This window comes from Acomys russatus, chromosome 29 (genome assembly GCF_903995435.1).
Source record: "Acomys russatus chromosome 29, mAcoRus1.1, whole genome shotgun sequence".
In the NCBI taxonomy this organism is placed as follows: Eukaryota; Metazoa; Chordata; class Mammalia; order Rodentia; family Muridae; genus Acomys; species Acomys russatus.
In genome coordinates, this window is record NC_067165.1 from 43170762 (window position 1) to 43185809 (window position 15048).

The following is a 15048-nucleotide window of genomic DNA, read 5'->3' on the forward strand; positions in this document are numbered from 1 at the left end:
TATATTAAGAATGAACAGAACACTGGGATGAATATACAAAAACCAGTAAAACAAAGAGATGCTTCTATCCTTCCATCTTAGGCTATGTCAGTCATCTGAACAATAAGGAGCATTCCTCTTAAGAGAGGAAGAGAGTAAAGTGAGGATCAGTGTGCCTGGCTGGCCTCTCTGCACTGGGTGCATAGTATTTCTTTTTATGTCAAGAATAACGAGGTTTAAAGAAATGCTCAAGGCCAGGCGTGGTGGCGCACGCCTTTAATCCCAGCACTCGGGAGGCAGAAGCAGGTGGATCACTGTGAGTTCGAGGCCAGCCTGGTCTACAAAGTAAGTACAGGACAAGGCTACACAGAGAACCCTGTCTCGAAAAAGACCAAAAAAAAGTTCAAGAAACATTACCAGTCTTTACAAGGGACTCATGACATTCTACAAGCTATGATGCTCCAGAGAAAGCGATCCTGAAAATACTGTCTAATTGATGGAGAACAGGACACAGCATTGACTGCTGTTCAATGTCGGTACACTTCCTCATGTATGACAAATACTACAGGGTGGCAGACCGTCTCCATCTTCTAGTGACAACGCTAACAACCACAAGACAATTGAGCACTGCACCCATGATGGCATTTCTTAAAAAGGAGATATGACTGTGTCTGAAGCAGCCTTGCCCCCCAAACTCGAGTAAAAGGGAGGAAGTGAAGGAGGGAGAATGGGCGGGCAGGCTCCCCTTCCTAAAGCAAGGTGGAAAGAGGCTCCTAACTGGAACCTCTACCCTGCCCACAGATCAGACTGCACCACAGCACAAGGTGAGGTAAAGGTTTGCATCCTTTGTGAACTCTACTACAATCAAACCAGAGAGAGGGAAGCCAAATAAATACAGCAAAAACAATTTTCCAAAATCCTACAAGGGTAGGCTCAGAAACCTGCAGGACAGCATTTCACTAGGACTCTGATTATAAATACCACCGTCCCCTTGCTGGGACTTAGACCCCGGGCCACCTACCCATAACAATAAGCAAGGTATGATGCTTCTATAGGATACACAGTATTGGAGATGGCCCGCACAATGAAACCGCAAAGGACACATTATCACCTATCACCACAAAGCAAATCCACAGGTGCAGCCACCCACAGACTAAGGGCTGCTACAGTAGTGAAGGCTACAGAACTGGCTTCTACAGCCACTATGGAGAGAAAACTCGACTTTGGATTAACTTTGATCAATGTCAATATTGTGATGTATAGCTCACATGCACCCAAAAAGAATCAAGCTCTACCCAAAAAAGAAAAGAAAAATACAAATAACAGTACTATTAAACAGCATAAAGATTTAAAAGACACATAATAAGCTAGGACTGCTTCAGCCTCTGGCCCTGGAGTAGTCGCCACACTTAGGCATTAGAACCAGACAACTGAACACCAAAGCCCAAGCGTGGCTCATTCAATGCTTAATGCCTGAGAGCACGAGCCACAGGAAAGAAAAGAACGTTTATCTAGAACATGCGGAAGTGCATCTGACACTGTGGCCCATGCATAGGACACTGGCATGCAATGCTGCTCTTCTCAGGGTTACTGAGCATCCCACACAATCACACACCTAATGACCTACAAGTCACATCTACACAGGCACATTGAATGTGACTCTACTTTCTTGTATGTGCACACACACATACACACACCCAGTCTGGTGGTGAGGAAAGGTGCTTAGTGCTCCTGCCAGTACACCTTCCTCTCTCCTCGCTACTTCAACCCTCCAGGGAGGAAGGAAAGGTTCCACAGGATAATACACTATTCAAGAATATTTTTGTTAATATTAAAATCCAAAAAAATTAAATTCAGAGAAAAAATTTTTTTTACTTTATTAAAGTCAAGTCCTGTAGACTGAATGTCACTCATCGAAAAGGCTAACAAGATCCAGTGTGGTCTCAGCCAAAGTCACCGAGTCCCCGCAGATCCTTGCACACAGCAGACACTCAGGAAAGGCTGCAGAGTGAACAGCTGAGTAGCAATGACTTTTCTTCAGAAGAGCAGATGCTAAGATACCACCAACGACTCAATGGGCAACTAACTGCAGGAGGCCCGAACATGAGAACCCTCCATTGCTGCTCCCATGAGGTGCAAAGGCTGTGTTCTCTAAACTGTGAGAAACAGGGCATACGGGAACGACCCAAAATAATGAACAGGGTCGGGAACGGGCACCAGAGTGGCTACCTCAAGATGAGCAAGAATTCAAGTCACACCGACACACGGACTGACACCTCCCTGGCTATAAAATGGGCCATTTTATGGAGAAAAATTAAAACCACCAGAGTCTGAAACTAAAGAAACAGGAAATGTGGCTGAGATGGGCTTGGCACCCCGCACCTGTGATTTCAGTATTCATATGGCCCAGGCAGGGGACAGATCCCCAAGCTCAGGGCCAAGTCGTTCTACAAACTCTAGGCTAGCCTGAGCTACAAAACATGACCCTGTCTCAAAAAGACAAAATACTAAAATTTTTGATAAAGTGAAAAAGATGAAAGTATGGCTAAGTATAACATAAACTTATCTCCAAGAACATGCAAGAGTGACTCTACTCTTTTGACAAGACAGAGCTGAACTAATCTGCCCTTGAGAAGAGGTTGCTGTGCACACGTCAATCTGCAGAAGCCGCTGAAGGGGAAGACGGAGAAGCTCAACGTTTCTCAAAAACCGGGGAAGTCAGGTCTTCAAGGAGACAAGAGAAAAAGACTCATCTGGCCTTTCCCAAAAGCTAGGGAGTAAGAGGTGGAAGGGGAAGTGATATTTGAACAGAAAGATGGGGGGGGGGGGCACAAAGTGATTAAGAGAAGCAGTGCAACCCGACAAATTGCAAGAGCAAACCTTGTACAGATTCCCAGCCACTCAGAGCCACACCACACAGTAAGCCAAGCACAGGCAACTGAGGAGCCCAACTTTAGACAAGCAGTGCGGTCCCCGTGTGGGTCACTGCTGGACAGGGACGACTCCCAACGGCAGCCAAAAATGAGATGCCTCTCCTGGGTCTACACCAACACACACAGCAGGTAGCCAACTCTTCATTTTTTCCAAGGCTCACTAGCACCCCTAGAAACAAACAACTCCCCTAAGCTGACAACAGACACAGGGCAAAGACAGCCTACACACACACACACACACAAATCAGAGCAAAAGCTTAACTTCCTGGCAGTGGGTACCGTGCTGAAAAGCAAAATCAGAGCCAGCTGCGACATCTCCTTGCTTGGGATGGAAAATCAAGGTGGAGGGCTCCCTTGCTGGAAGAGGCTCCAGGACGACACAGCTGGATGAGGGCCAGGGCTCCTCCACACTAAGCCAGTGGAAACCTAAGACTCCACTGCTGAGTGAACTAGCTAGAGACAGAGAGGCACAGCACCTGAGCGGAGGCTGAGCTGCTGGGCTCTCAACACTCACCAGCCACAGAAAAGCACCTGCAAAAGCCCTGCCATCTTCTCAGGAAATGGTCCCTTCCCCTAATCTCACAGCACCTCTCACTTCATTGGCTGAAGTACAACAGGGACGTACCTGAGGCCATCAGATCCCAGTTCTATCAGGGAGAAGCAGAAGCTTCTCCGTTTCCTATCATGTCCCCAAAACACACAGAAATCTCTCTCCTACATTGCAGTTTAAAAAAAAAAAAATTCAAGATAAGAACTTTCACTACCCACAGAATCAAGGCAAGAATACTGTCCCTAGATTCCAAATGGAGAAGTCTGGGTCCTCATCGGCAAGCGCTGCACATGGGGGCTGTGGTGAGCTCTCGGGGCAGTCTGCTTATTCAGTACAATACAAATGACAAATGAAGGAGTGGTGAGAAATGGCATTTATCAATGACACCTCAGAATCTTCTAAGCCTGCAGTCACCAATAACATATATGGGTATGTATGTATGAATGCACAGTCTTGCAATGTTAACAGGCCCCCACACTCTGAGCATAGAGCTGCCTGCCACCCGACCCTTCTAACTTCCTCTGTGCATATATAGAATGTTATTGCATATATGCACAAAGTGGTTTCTGTGTGTGCCAACAACTGTGTAGAGCACCACAATTTCTGTAATGCCAAAGAGGACCAGAAGAGCAAAAATTGGGAAATTTCCCCTATGCCTGAAAGGTACAAAACCCAAAGAAATGTTTTGATCCCACTAGAGACATGCCAGGGCCACAGAGAGGTTCTGGTAGGACAAGGAGCGCACAAGCTACCTCTTCTCAAATGGCATGTGGGCGACCAGGGTGTCTCCGCTCCCTATTCTGGATAGAAAGGCATATGGCTTCTCCTTACCCAGCCAACATGAATACAATTTGAGAAAATTAGAAAAAGTCAAGGTAACAGGCTCACTAAATATGGCTGCCTGGGAAACAGAAGCCATAAGGGGGATATGAGTTCTCTCAAAAAAAGGGGGGGAGGGGGGAGAGTTTACTTCCAAGAAAGATTCAAAGACTTCTTGCGAGTGGGATCCATAAAGTCTGGTTCTCATTGCTAAGAAGTCAAGAATTAGAACACCAAATTCAAGGGCACATGACCCTTTTCCCAGTGGGATAGTATTAATTGGTAAAGGGTGCCCCCTAAGATCCAAGGGTGAACGGGAAGCAATAGATTCTCGTTCTCCTGCGAGAAAGGAGTAATTCCTAAGGTCTCTCTCTCTTCACTCAAGTGGTAGGCACAGCGAAAGTCCTGCCTGCCCTACATCTTACTGGGGCACCCACCCTGGCCCAGACAGGGAACTCCAAGGAGAGAGAGGCAGACAGCTAAGGAGCATTGGAGCGTCCGGTTTTTCCAACAAGAAAGAGGGCAACTCGAAGGGTGTTCAGGAAATGAGCTCACCCTAACCCAGGAAAGTGTACGGAGAGAGTACAGGTCTGGAAGAAGTGTCTGCCTGCCTTTTTAGAAATGACTTCAGAGCCGCACAGGGCCCCACAAGCCACTGGGCGAGCAAAGGAGGAAGAACACGGATAGCAGGGGACCCCTTGTCCTGGCAAAAAAAGGGTAAGCCCGGCGTGCAAAGAGGCTCAGCGGCCCCAAGAGAGTCCCTTCAAAAGGGGGACAGGCTCACACGGAACCCTCGGAGCTCCGCGAGGATCGGGGTCACGGAAGGTAAAGGGCAAGGCAGCGTGGAGACCCCACCCTCCCGGTAGTGAGGGTGCAAGGGCAAGAGTAGAAGAGCACGCTGTGAGGGGCGGGGAGGCCGCGCGAGGGCCCCCGGCCCTGCTGGGGGAGGGGTCGCCCGGGGCCTCGGCCGAGGGGCGCTCGGCACGAGGGGGGCCCCCTGGCGGGGACCCGCGCGGGGACACCCCATGTCGGCGCTAGGAGGCGCCTCGCGGCCCGAGGGGGGCTGTGGAGGGGAACGTCCGGCCCTGACGCCGCTACGGCCGCCGGCACCGGTGCCCGCGAGCCCCCGCGGCCCGGGAAACTTTCCGCCCCGCGGCCCCCTCACGGCCGGGCCGGCACGGCGGGATGCCCCGGGCCGGGTGCGGGAGGCATCGCGGCTTCTCCACCTCTTCACTGGGCCCGGCCCCCGCCCCGCGCGCCCCCCGCCCCGGCCTGCCGCCCCCGGGGCTGGGTGCGGGGCGCCGCGGCTCGGCCGGCCCGCGAGTCACCTCAGGACTCGGCCGCGCTCCGCCCCCCCCAACCCCGCCGGCGCCCTCCCCGCGCCCGCCGCGCCCCCGCGCTCGCGCCCCGCGCCGCCGATGCCCGGGATGTCCGGCGCGGCCCCGGGCTCGCCGTGTCGCCGCCACCCTGACAGCCCCGGGCCCTCGCGCTCCGGCTCTCACCTTCCGGCTTGTTTTCGGCAGCCATTTCCCCTCCGCGCGCCACATCCTCCTCCTCCTCGCGACCGGGACCCCGAGCGCGCGCCTCGTACCGCCGCCGCCGCCGGCCCAGCCACCCCGCCGCCGCCGCGCACCCGCCCTGGCCCCGCCCCGCGGCCCACGCACAGTGGCCATTGGGCAGCGCGTCTGCCAGTCACGGTCCCCGCGGCCAATCGTGCCGCACCAGGGGTCTCACTACTCTCCGGGAGGAGCGTCCTATCCACCTAGCCCATTGGCTGAGCACCACCGCACCGACTAAAGTGATTGGCCTGGAACCAACGCCCCCTCCCCACCCACTCCCAGGAAAACCCGCCCTCAAGACCTAAACAAAGCTTCCTAGTGGCCAGAAGACGGAAGGACGGCCCCAATCAGGACGAGGCTGACACGGAATATTTCCTCGAGGCCGAGACGTGGTGTTTTGATTGGGCGTCACTACAGTGTTTCCCAAGCCGTGCAGACCAATCAAAGGGGGTTCCCGGAACTCGGGAACGCCTGTGGGAAGCCCCGCCCCGCAGCGTGACCGTCATGAGGAAGGCGCTCGCTCATTGGCGTGCTGGGGCTTTTCCCGCGTGCTCCCGGAGCTGAAGGACGTTCCCGGGGAAGCCGCTGCCGGCGCGTGGGGGTCCCGGTGTCTGTGGAGGACACGCTGGGCTCTCCGGGATCCCACAGCCGGCGAGGGGGGGACGGGCCTGGGGGGGGGCGGGACGCGAGGCGCCGAGGCGTGCCGGTTCGCGGCGTTCCCGAGGCCCCTCGGCCGGTAGACCGGGCGTCGGTGCCCGGCACGGGGGAGGGGCACACCTCCCGGCAGACCCCGCCCCTCAGGCAAGTCCCGCCCCTTCCTGGCCTCTGAGCCCCGCCCCCTCGACCGGCGCTGCGTTCCCCCGCCCCCCCCCCGCCCCCCCGCGGCCGCCCTACGCTCCCGCCCGCCTTGCGCTCTTCTGTCCCCTTTTTCTAGCGGCTTAAAATACTGAAACTTTATTTTGGTCACGTTGCCCATGTGACCGGCGGAGCCGATGAGTCATAGGTGCCTGTCCCAGGCTGCAGCCGCGGATCCAGGGCTCGGAACGCTCGACCCCGGCTAGCCTAGCCGGTCCCTCCCGGGCTCCCGGTGCATCTCCGCGCAGCTCTCCTGGAATTAGAGCCACACCGGATACACAAGCCGCGGCCGGCCGGGAGAGCTGCGGAGTACTGCGCCTTCTCGAGAGAAACTCGGGGCTTCTGCACGTGCACCGAAGAGAAGCGGGAGGGAAAGGCTGGGAACGCAGTTTAGTGAAAAGCAGCCGAGCTCCAGATTCTCCCTGTAAACTTGCGCTGTTTGATTCCTCAACGTTTTTCCCCCTCTGTTTGCTGCTAGCAGAAACAATGAAAAGTCGATCGAGTGCTTTGGCGTTAGGATTGATCGTCAGAGCCAGTCTGTGCCAATCCTAACAACACGTGTTCTTTTTACGGTGTTCACCGCTGAGAGTTGCTTAGGTTGTTCCAAAAATTAAAATGTCCCAAAAGAAGGTTTTTTTTTTTTTTTGTATTGTATACTCATTCTTCAACGAACTTTAATTTTATGAGCCTCAAAAAGGGCGAAATTTTAACAACTAGGGTACAGTATTTTATCGATTAGCATTCTTAATAGCACTTGTGTTGACGGTTTGGGAGCTTAAACCTGCCTCTGGAAACGCTGGTAGCGTTGTAAATTAGAATAACCCTTTCAAAAAGCAATTTCATGGTATGTATTAAAAGCCATAAAAATATCTACATCTTTTGACCTAGTAATCTTATTTCTGAGAATCTATTCTAAAGAAATAACCACAAATCCGGGGGCAGGGGGATGGCTCGGAGTATGAAAATAATCTTCATTAATCACTGTATTTGTTACAACAACAAAAAAAAGTGACCCATGGAGGCTGGGAAGATGGCTCAACAATGAGACGCACATACTCCTTGCAGAGGACCCCAGTCCCCTTCCTGGCACCTACAGTGGGCAGCTGTACATCCCTCATACATACATATAGTTAAGAATAAGTTCTTTTTGTTTGTTTTTTTTTTTAAAGTGGGCACATCCCAAAATGCTAATGTTCGCTGTTCAACAGGTGAATTGTGCTTAGCCACACAACAGAACACTGCACTAGTAACAGGTGTCAGAAATGGGCAGACTCACCTACTGCTGGAGGCAAGAGAGAGATTCAAGTTACTGGTGTTCATTTGCAAATATAATGGAATGGTAAATACAGAATGCAGCATTTGGGAGCTAAGGAAGTGGCTCAGCTGGGAGAGGGCTTTGCCTAGCATGCATGGAGATTTAGATCCCTTCCCCAGCACCATACAAACCAGGCACAAGCTAACAACTGCAACACTCAGGAGGTGGAGGCACGAGGGTCAGAGGTCACCTCCAGTTACATCGTTTGTCTCAAAAAGAAACCAACACACAGAGACAGGGTGAGCATGTGCATTACATTTTATAAAAGGCTGGTGCAATATATTCAAGGAATGGCATTTAGGAGGTTGAGAATATAACTTTGCTGTCTCTATTTTCTATAATATAACCACATATAGTTACATTGCTTCTTTTTTTTTTTTTTTTTTTTTAGAGACAAGGTTTTTTTTGTATGTAGCCCTGGCATCACTCTGTAGACAAGAGGATCGCTGTGAGTTCGAGGCCAGCCTGGTCTACAAAGCGAGTCCAAGACAGCCAAGGCTATACAGTGAAACCTTCTCTTGAAAAACCAAAAAACTAAAAAAAATTTTAAAAATCGGTTTAAGCTATTAGCACACATACACACATGCACATGCACACACTGGTTGTACCAGATACTCAGGAAGGTGAGGCCAGAATATCACTTTAGCCTAGGGACCCGTGGTCTGGCTGGCAGCACAGAAAGGCCATTCTTTAAAAATGTTGAAAATGAGGGCGGCAACAACTGCATCTTTGGCATGCTGTGGACACAGGTGCTGCATGAGATCCTGAGACTAGCCACATGGACACAGAGCCTCTCTCCTCAAGGAGCTCACAGGCTAAAGATACTAGCAACAGCCGGGCAAAGTGCAGTGAGGACACAGGACAATGTCACCTGAACCTCCAGAGAGTGTCACCATCATCATCATAACCCTGAGGCCAGGTCAGAATAGTCGGTCTCAAGTGACATGTAAGGACGTCCATGGTGCATGAGGGTCTCCAAAACTCAGGGGACCCACAAGGCCAAAAGCTTTTTCATGCACACAGCATGTTGGTGTCTCACACGTGCACAGGAGTTCGGCAGCGGTCATATAAAATCCCCACAGCAGACTGCACTCGGAAAGGAAACACAACCAACTCCCGTCATGCTCAGTGTTAACAAAACTCACCAAGATAGAAAAGAACAGTGCTCTGTGCATATCGTTCTTTGCTTTCTTTTGGAAATTTTAGCTATATCTCATTAAAAACATGATCTGTGTTAACCTATAATGGGCTTGTTATTCCTTATAAGCGAACTAGTTTTAAATTTTCTTGGTTTTAATTTAGACAATAACATCTAATTTAACATAAACATACTTATATAAGCCAAAGCTCATTGGGGTCCTCAGTAATTTCAAGTATATAAAGAAATTATAAAACCAAAGTGTTTTGGAATTTCTGAGCTAGAGAGAGATTCACGGGAGGGAGGCATTGCTTGACAAAATAACCAAGAGATGGGCAGTGTGTGTGTGTGTGTGTGTGTGTGTGCACTGTATGTATATCTGCCAGTGTCTGTATGTGTGCAGTGTGTGTGTGCACTGTATTTACCTGTGTGTGTGCACTGTGTGTGTATCTGCCTAGGTCTGCATGTGTGCGCACTGCGTGTATCTCCATGTGTGCAGTGTGTGTGTGTATGTACTGTGTATATCTGCCTGTGTCTGTGTATGTGCTCACTTGTGTGCACTGTGTGTATCTTCCTGTGTCTGCGCATGTGCGTGCTGTGTGTGCATTGTGTGTATCTGCATGTGTCTGCGCGTGTGCATGCTGTGTGTGCACTGTGTGTATCTGCATTGTGCAGTGTGTGTGCACTGTGTGTATCTGCCTGTGTCTGCACATGTACATGCTGTGTGTGCACTGTGTGTATCTGCGTGTGTGCGGCAAGTGTGTGTACCATGAAGTACACATGAAGTTCTGAGGCTACCTTGTGGGAGTTGGTTCTCTCTCCCCCACAGTGTAGACCCTGAGGACTGAACTCTAGGGCGAGCACCTCTACTTGCTGAGTAATCTCACCAGCCCCTCTGCCTTATGTTTTTGAGTCAGGGTCTTTCATAAAACCTGGCACTCATCAATTCAACTACATTGACTGACTAGCAAACCGCAGAGCCCTCCTGTCTCAGGGGCTAAGGGTACAGACAGGTGGCATAATGCCCGACGTTTTCCAGCAGGACCTGAGTATCAAATGCAGAGCCTACTAGTTCCACAGCAAGCATTTTCTGATCTAACCCTCTCTCCAGCCCTGAGACAGGCATTTTAAATCAAGAAAGCGCCCTGAGACCTGACCTATGGCACCTGACCTATGGCACCTGACCTACGGCAGCTGACCTACAGCACCTGACTTATGGCACTGGCAACCAGTTAGAATTTTCAGATGAATCATTTACATTTGCTCAATATCCGCCAAAAGGGAACCAGGAGCACCAGACCTTCAGGCAGCTTTGCTCTCCTTCTAGCAATGAAAATACAGAAACAAACATGAACTTTAGTCGTTGAGGTTACCAGTGAAGTTATTTAAACAACAGCTGTGACCATAAAAGGCTTCCGACCTTGTCCTTGAGTAAAACTCCCCTAAGCGCCCTTCTCCCCGGCTGCTCCTTGGCGTTCCGCCTTAGTGGGACTAAGCATGCCTTCAGGTGCTACTTTGACAACCAATCCAGTTTTCTCCTGGATGCACTCTCACCCCCACCCTGTCTTCCTCCTCTTCTCAAAGCCATTGGAGCGATGTCTGTAGATTCATTAAGGAAAAGTGAAGAAGAATTGTCAAGAGTGGGAGGGGCTCCCCGTGAGGAGAACTGACACAGCGTCTCTTGTAGCCCAGGCTGGCCTCAAATTCACCATGTCGTGAGCCTGGCCTTCAGCCCATGACTCTCCTCCCAGTGCCACTGTGCCTGGCTGAGTTTCAGGGTTTCCAAAGTCAACAGCTATAGGAACCAGGATCGTACTTCTGGTTTCAGACCCAGGGAGACAGCAGCTGCGTCCCTAAAAGGCTACGGAGAAAGGGCTAAGGTGCAGCAATGATGACAGTAAGGGGACAAGGGACCACCAGTGTCTGCACAGCCAGACCCTCCTTATTGTCTGTCTAGTGTGGTGGCTCCCAGCAGTTGACAGAGAATGTAAGATTTTGTAAGTGACCCCAGAGCACCCTTGGTGGCTGGTAAGGCATTTAGAGGCCTCCTACGACAAAGCCAATGCTCCAAAGGCAGCTCGTGCCTATAGTCAGTCTCCCAGGGAAAAGTCACAAGATGTCACAAGAAAATCACCTGTCAAAAAATCCCAGCCTGGAGGCTCATGACCTGTTACCCCAGCACTTCCAAGGCTAAGGCTGAAGAATCAACACAGATAGAACCACACTGTGAGACTCAAAACAAACAAACAAACAAACCAAAATCACCTGAAATACCACGGGAGTGGTGGCAAACACCTGCAAAGCAAAAGACAGAGGTAGACGCAAGAGAATCACCAGTTCAAGGCCAACCTGGGTTAGAAAGACCCTATCCCAAAGAGCAGACCGAGGGGCCGGCTGGCGGAGGTCGCTCGGTTGGAAGAGCACTTCAGCGGAGATGGTAGTGCACCTGTAAACACGGCTCAGGGAGGCAGAGACGGGCAGATCGGTGAGGCCCATCCTTGGGCTCCAGGACCCCCTCGAGAGATCCTGTCTCAAAACGAGAGGTGAACAGGTCCTGAAGAACAGCATTCAAGGTACCCACACACAAAACAGCAAAAGGAAACTGAAGGGAAGGCTTCTTGTGAACCAGTGTTGTCACACTGGGTGGCCATGGAGGCTCTACGGGAGTAAAGGAGGAGGGTGTGGCCCCAGAGGTAGCTCATCGTCTCCAGCCTCCTGGTCTTCATGATACACTTATTTGTTTGAGTTTCCATTTGTGTTTGGTTTGGGGGATTAAACTTGGGGGTTTGTTGTGGGGGCAGGGAGGGAAGATGGGGGATGTGGTTGCGGAGGCCAGGTGTGTGTGGTCATCCTTGTCCAGTGTCCTGCTACCCACCCACCCCATCCCACCCCACCCCACCCCTGCCTCTTGCTGGCCAGTGTGCCCCAGGAATACTGTCTCCGGCCCATCAGTGCTGGGAGTGCAACAGTGCTCAGCCACACACACACAGCTTTCCACAGGAGTGCTGGATGGCCAAACACAGATCCTCACACTCCCACAAAGCTCTCCAGCCCACACCTTTCCACTTCCAAACAAGGAGAGCCATTTATTTTCCTTTAGATATTAAGCCATCTTTAAAACAAAGATAAAGCAATTTGTGTCAACTGAAGTGTCTTCCAGCTCAAATGATTAGCTGGAAAAACCCACGGGGCCTACTGTGTCCTGTCCTCAGTGTCATCCCGCGTACACAAATGCTCTTGTGAGTACAGAGAGAGTTCCCAGACAACAATAAAGGGTCTGCAGAGAGAACTCCGTGGTTGAGAACACTCACTACTCTTGTAGGAAACCCAGATTCAGACGTCAGCGTCCATGTGCTGGCTTACCGTCATCTGCTACTGCGGTTCTAGAGGATCCAGTGCCCTCTTCTGGCCTCCTTGAGCACCAGGCATGCATGTTCACATACGTGCCTATGTACATACATACATACATATGCATATACCTATGCACATAGAGGCAATCATAAACAAAATGAAAGTCAATAAATAAATCAAAGAAAGAAAGAAATTATTTTCTACAGTTGTCTTTGAGAACGGAGCAGGCATAAGCTGAGTGCCCTTCGTTTGATATGATTTAAACGTATTTACCCACGTGCATCCATGTGTAGGGGCACTTATGGCATACCAGTTCCATGGGTTTGGGGACTCAACAAAACATGCTACAACGCCTGCCCTGCTGGAGGGGACATGGAAGGACAATAAACATGCGGTTCATAGCCGAAGGTAGCAGCTGAAGGAGGCTAGGCTAAATAATGAAAGGGGGGTGGTTTGCATTGTTTGCTTTGTTTTTATTTTTATTCTTGCTTTTGTTTTTGAGAAAGTGGGTCATAGAGGTTTTCTCTGAGTCCTGCAAGGAGTAAGAATAATTGTTATGAGTGGGTAGGATGGTGCTTCATATGGAAGAACCAACAAGTTCAAAAGCCCCAGGGTGTGCGCCTGTTGTAAGGCCCGCAGTGAGGCCTTGAGCAAAGACGTGGAGTTGAGGAGCAAGCTGACACTGGAACAAGGACAGCCACTTCTCTGTGGGGACATTGGAAGCCAGCAGGGGGTAGGTCTTGAGCTCAGGTTATTACCTTACTGGTGCTTTTGAAGGATCCCTGTACAGCCAAGTGGAGACAGCACCTCCATGGCAGACACCGAGAAAGCAGGCAGGAGATGGCTGCAGGCCTCAGGGCTCTGCGAGGGCATCCACAGGAGGTGCCATCTTCCTGGAGCTGGGTAACAACTTACCCTCTTGCCTTAAAACAACACAAGCCTTTTTTCTTATGATTATGGAAGCCAGAATCCAACATCAGCTTCACTGGGCCAAGAATCACAATGCCGGCACTTGACAGGGCCACATTTTTTCTGAAGACTCTGAGAAGGAGCCTTCCTGGCCTCTTCCAATGCCTGGTATAGCCAATAACTACATCCACCTGTCTTGGTCCAACATCTTCAACTCTCTCTCTCAGCTGTCTTTACATTGGCTTCTCCTTTCTGTTTGTGCCAACTCCACTAACTCGCTTTGCCTAGCTCTTCTTTTTTCTTTTCTTTTGTCTTTTTTTTTTTTTTTTAGACAAGGTCTTGTGTAGCCAAGGTTGGTCTGTGTGTGTGTGCACCACTATGCCCATTTTCTTCAGTGCTGGGGGTTGGTCCACGTTTTTGTGCATGTTAGGCAGGCACTGTACCAACTGAGCTGCATAGGATGGCACTGAAGGCCTCTCTAGATGATTCAGATGAATCTTAGGAGCATTAGTCACACCGAGCATGATGGTGCATGCCTTTAATCCCAGCACTCAGGAGGCAGAGGCAGGCGGATCTCTGTGAGTTCGAGGCCAGCCTGGTCTCCAAAGCGAGTCTAGGACAGCCAGGGCTACACAGAGAAACCCTGTCTGGAAAAAACAAAGAAACAAACAAACAAAAAAAAAGCATTAGTCACTTCTACAAAATCCCATCATCCAGTCCAGGGGACACTGACTGGTCCTGGAGAGTAAGAGTTGACATCTTTGATTGCTGTTTCCCTGACTTTTCACATCGGGAGTTTGCAAATGTCTTCAGTAAAGAACCAGAAAGAGCCGGGCAGTGGTGGCACACGCCTTTAATCCCAGTACTTGGGAGGCAGAGGCAGGCAGATCACTGTGAATTCTAAGCCAGCCTAGAGCAAGTTCCAGGACAGCTAGAGCTGTTACACAGAGAAACTCTGTCTCAAAAAACCAAGGGGGGAGGGAAGAAACTAGAAAGAAAATTCTTTACATTTTGTGGACTCTGTGCTCTCTGCTGTCAACTGCTCAATTCTGTCACTGCACCACGAAAGCACTGCTGAACAATGAGTGCATGAATTGGGCGGGGCTATGTTTCAATAAAACTTTATTTACAAAGACAAATGACAAAAGTTAAGCCAAGGAAGAGGGAAGAGGTCTTAGCCGGTAGGTGGATTTAGTATGCATGCTGAAGGTAGATGCCTTGGGTTTTGCTAAAGAGTTAACTTGGAATATAAAATAGAAATGTAGGCTGGAGAGATGGCTCAGCAGTGCATCATGTGTGTGCCTGGTGCCTTCAGAGATCAGAAAATGCACAACCACAGCTGGCGAAATGGCTCAGAGGTTAAGAGCACTGGCTGCTCTTCCTAAGGTCCTGAGTTCAATTCCCAGCAGCTACATGGTGGCTCATGGCCATCTACAATGTGATCTGATGCCCTTTTCTGGCCTGCAGGTGTACATGCAGGCAGAGCACTGTATACATAATAATAAATAAATAAGTCTTTTAAAAAAAAAAAAGCGTGCACAACCATACCAGGCTTTGCTTTTCTGATGGAAAATGTCAGGCTGACCTTGAACTCTGCGCTCAGGCTAGGATGGCTTTGAACTCCTGATCTTCCTGCCTCC

General features: G+C 50.4%; 1 protein-coding gene across 18 annotated transcripts in view; it reads right to left on the reverse strand.

Annotated features, from left to right (window-relative positions):
• Camta1 (calmodulin binding transcription activator 1) overlaps nucleotides 1-5898 on the reverse strand; it is an 850861-nt gene extending 844963 nt beyond the window's left edge. For 17 of the 18 annotated variants that reach the window (XR_007833450.1, XR_007833449.1, XR_007833445.1 and 14 more), the window contains exon 1: nucleotides 5784-5898. Coding sequence is in view for 11 of the 18 variants with exons in the window: in XM_051171599.1 (XP_051027556.1) it covers nucleotides 5784-5828 (45 nt within the window). In the remaining 7 variants the exon portion in view is untranslated. The remainder of the gene's footprint in view (nucleotides 1-5783) is intronic. The other variant, XM_051171601.1, reaches the window with a different exon arrangement.
• Between the last annotated feature and the right edge of the window lie 9150 nt (nucleotides 5899-15048).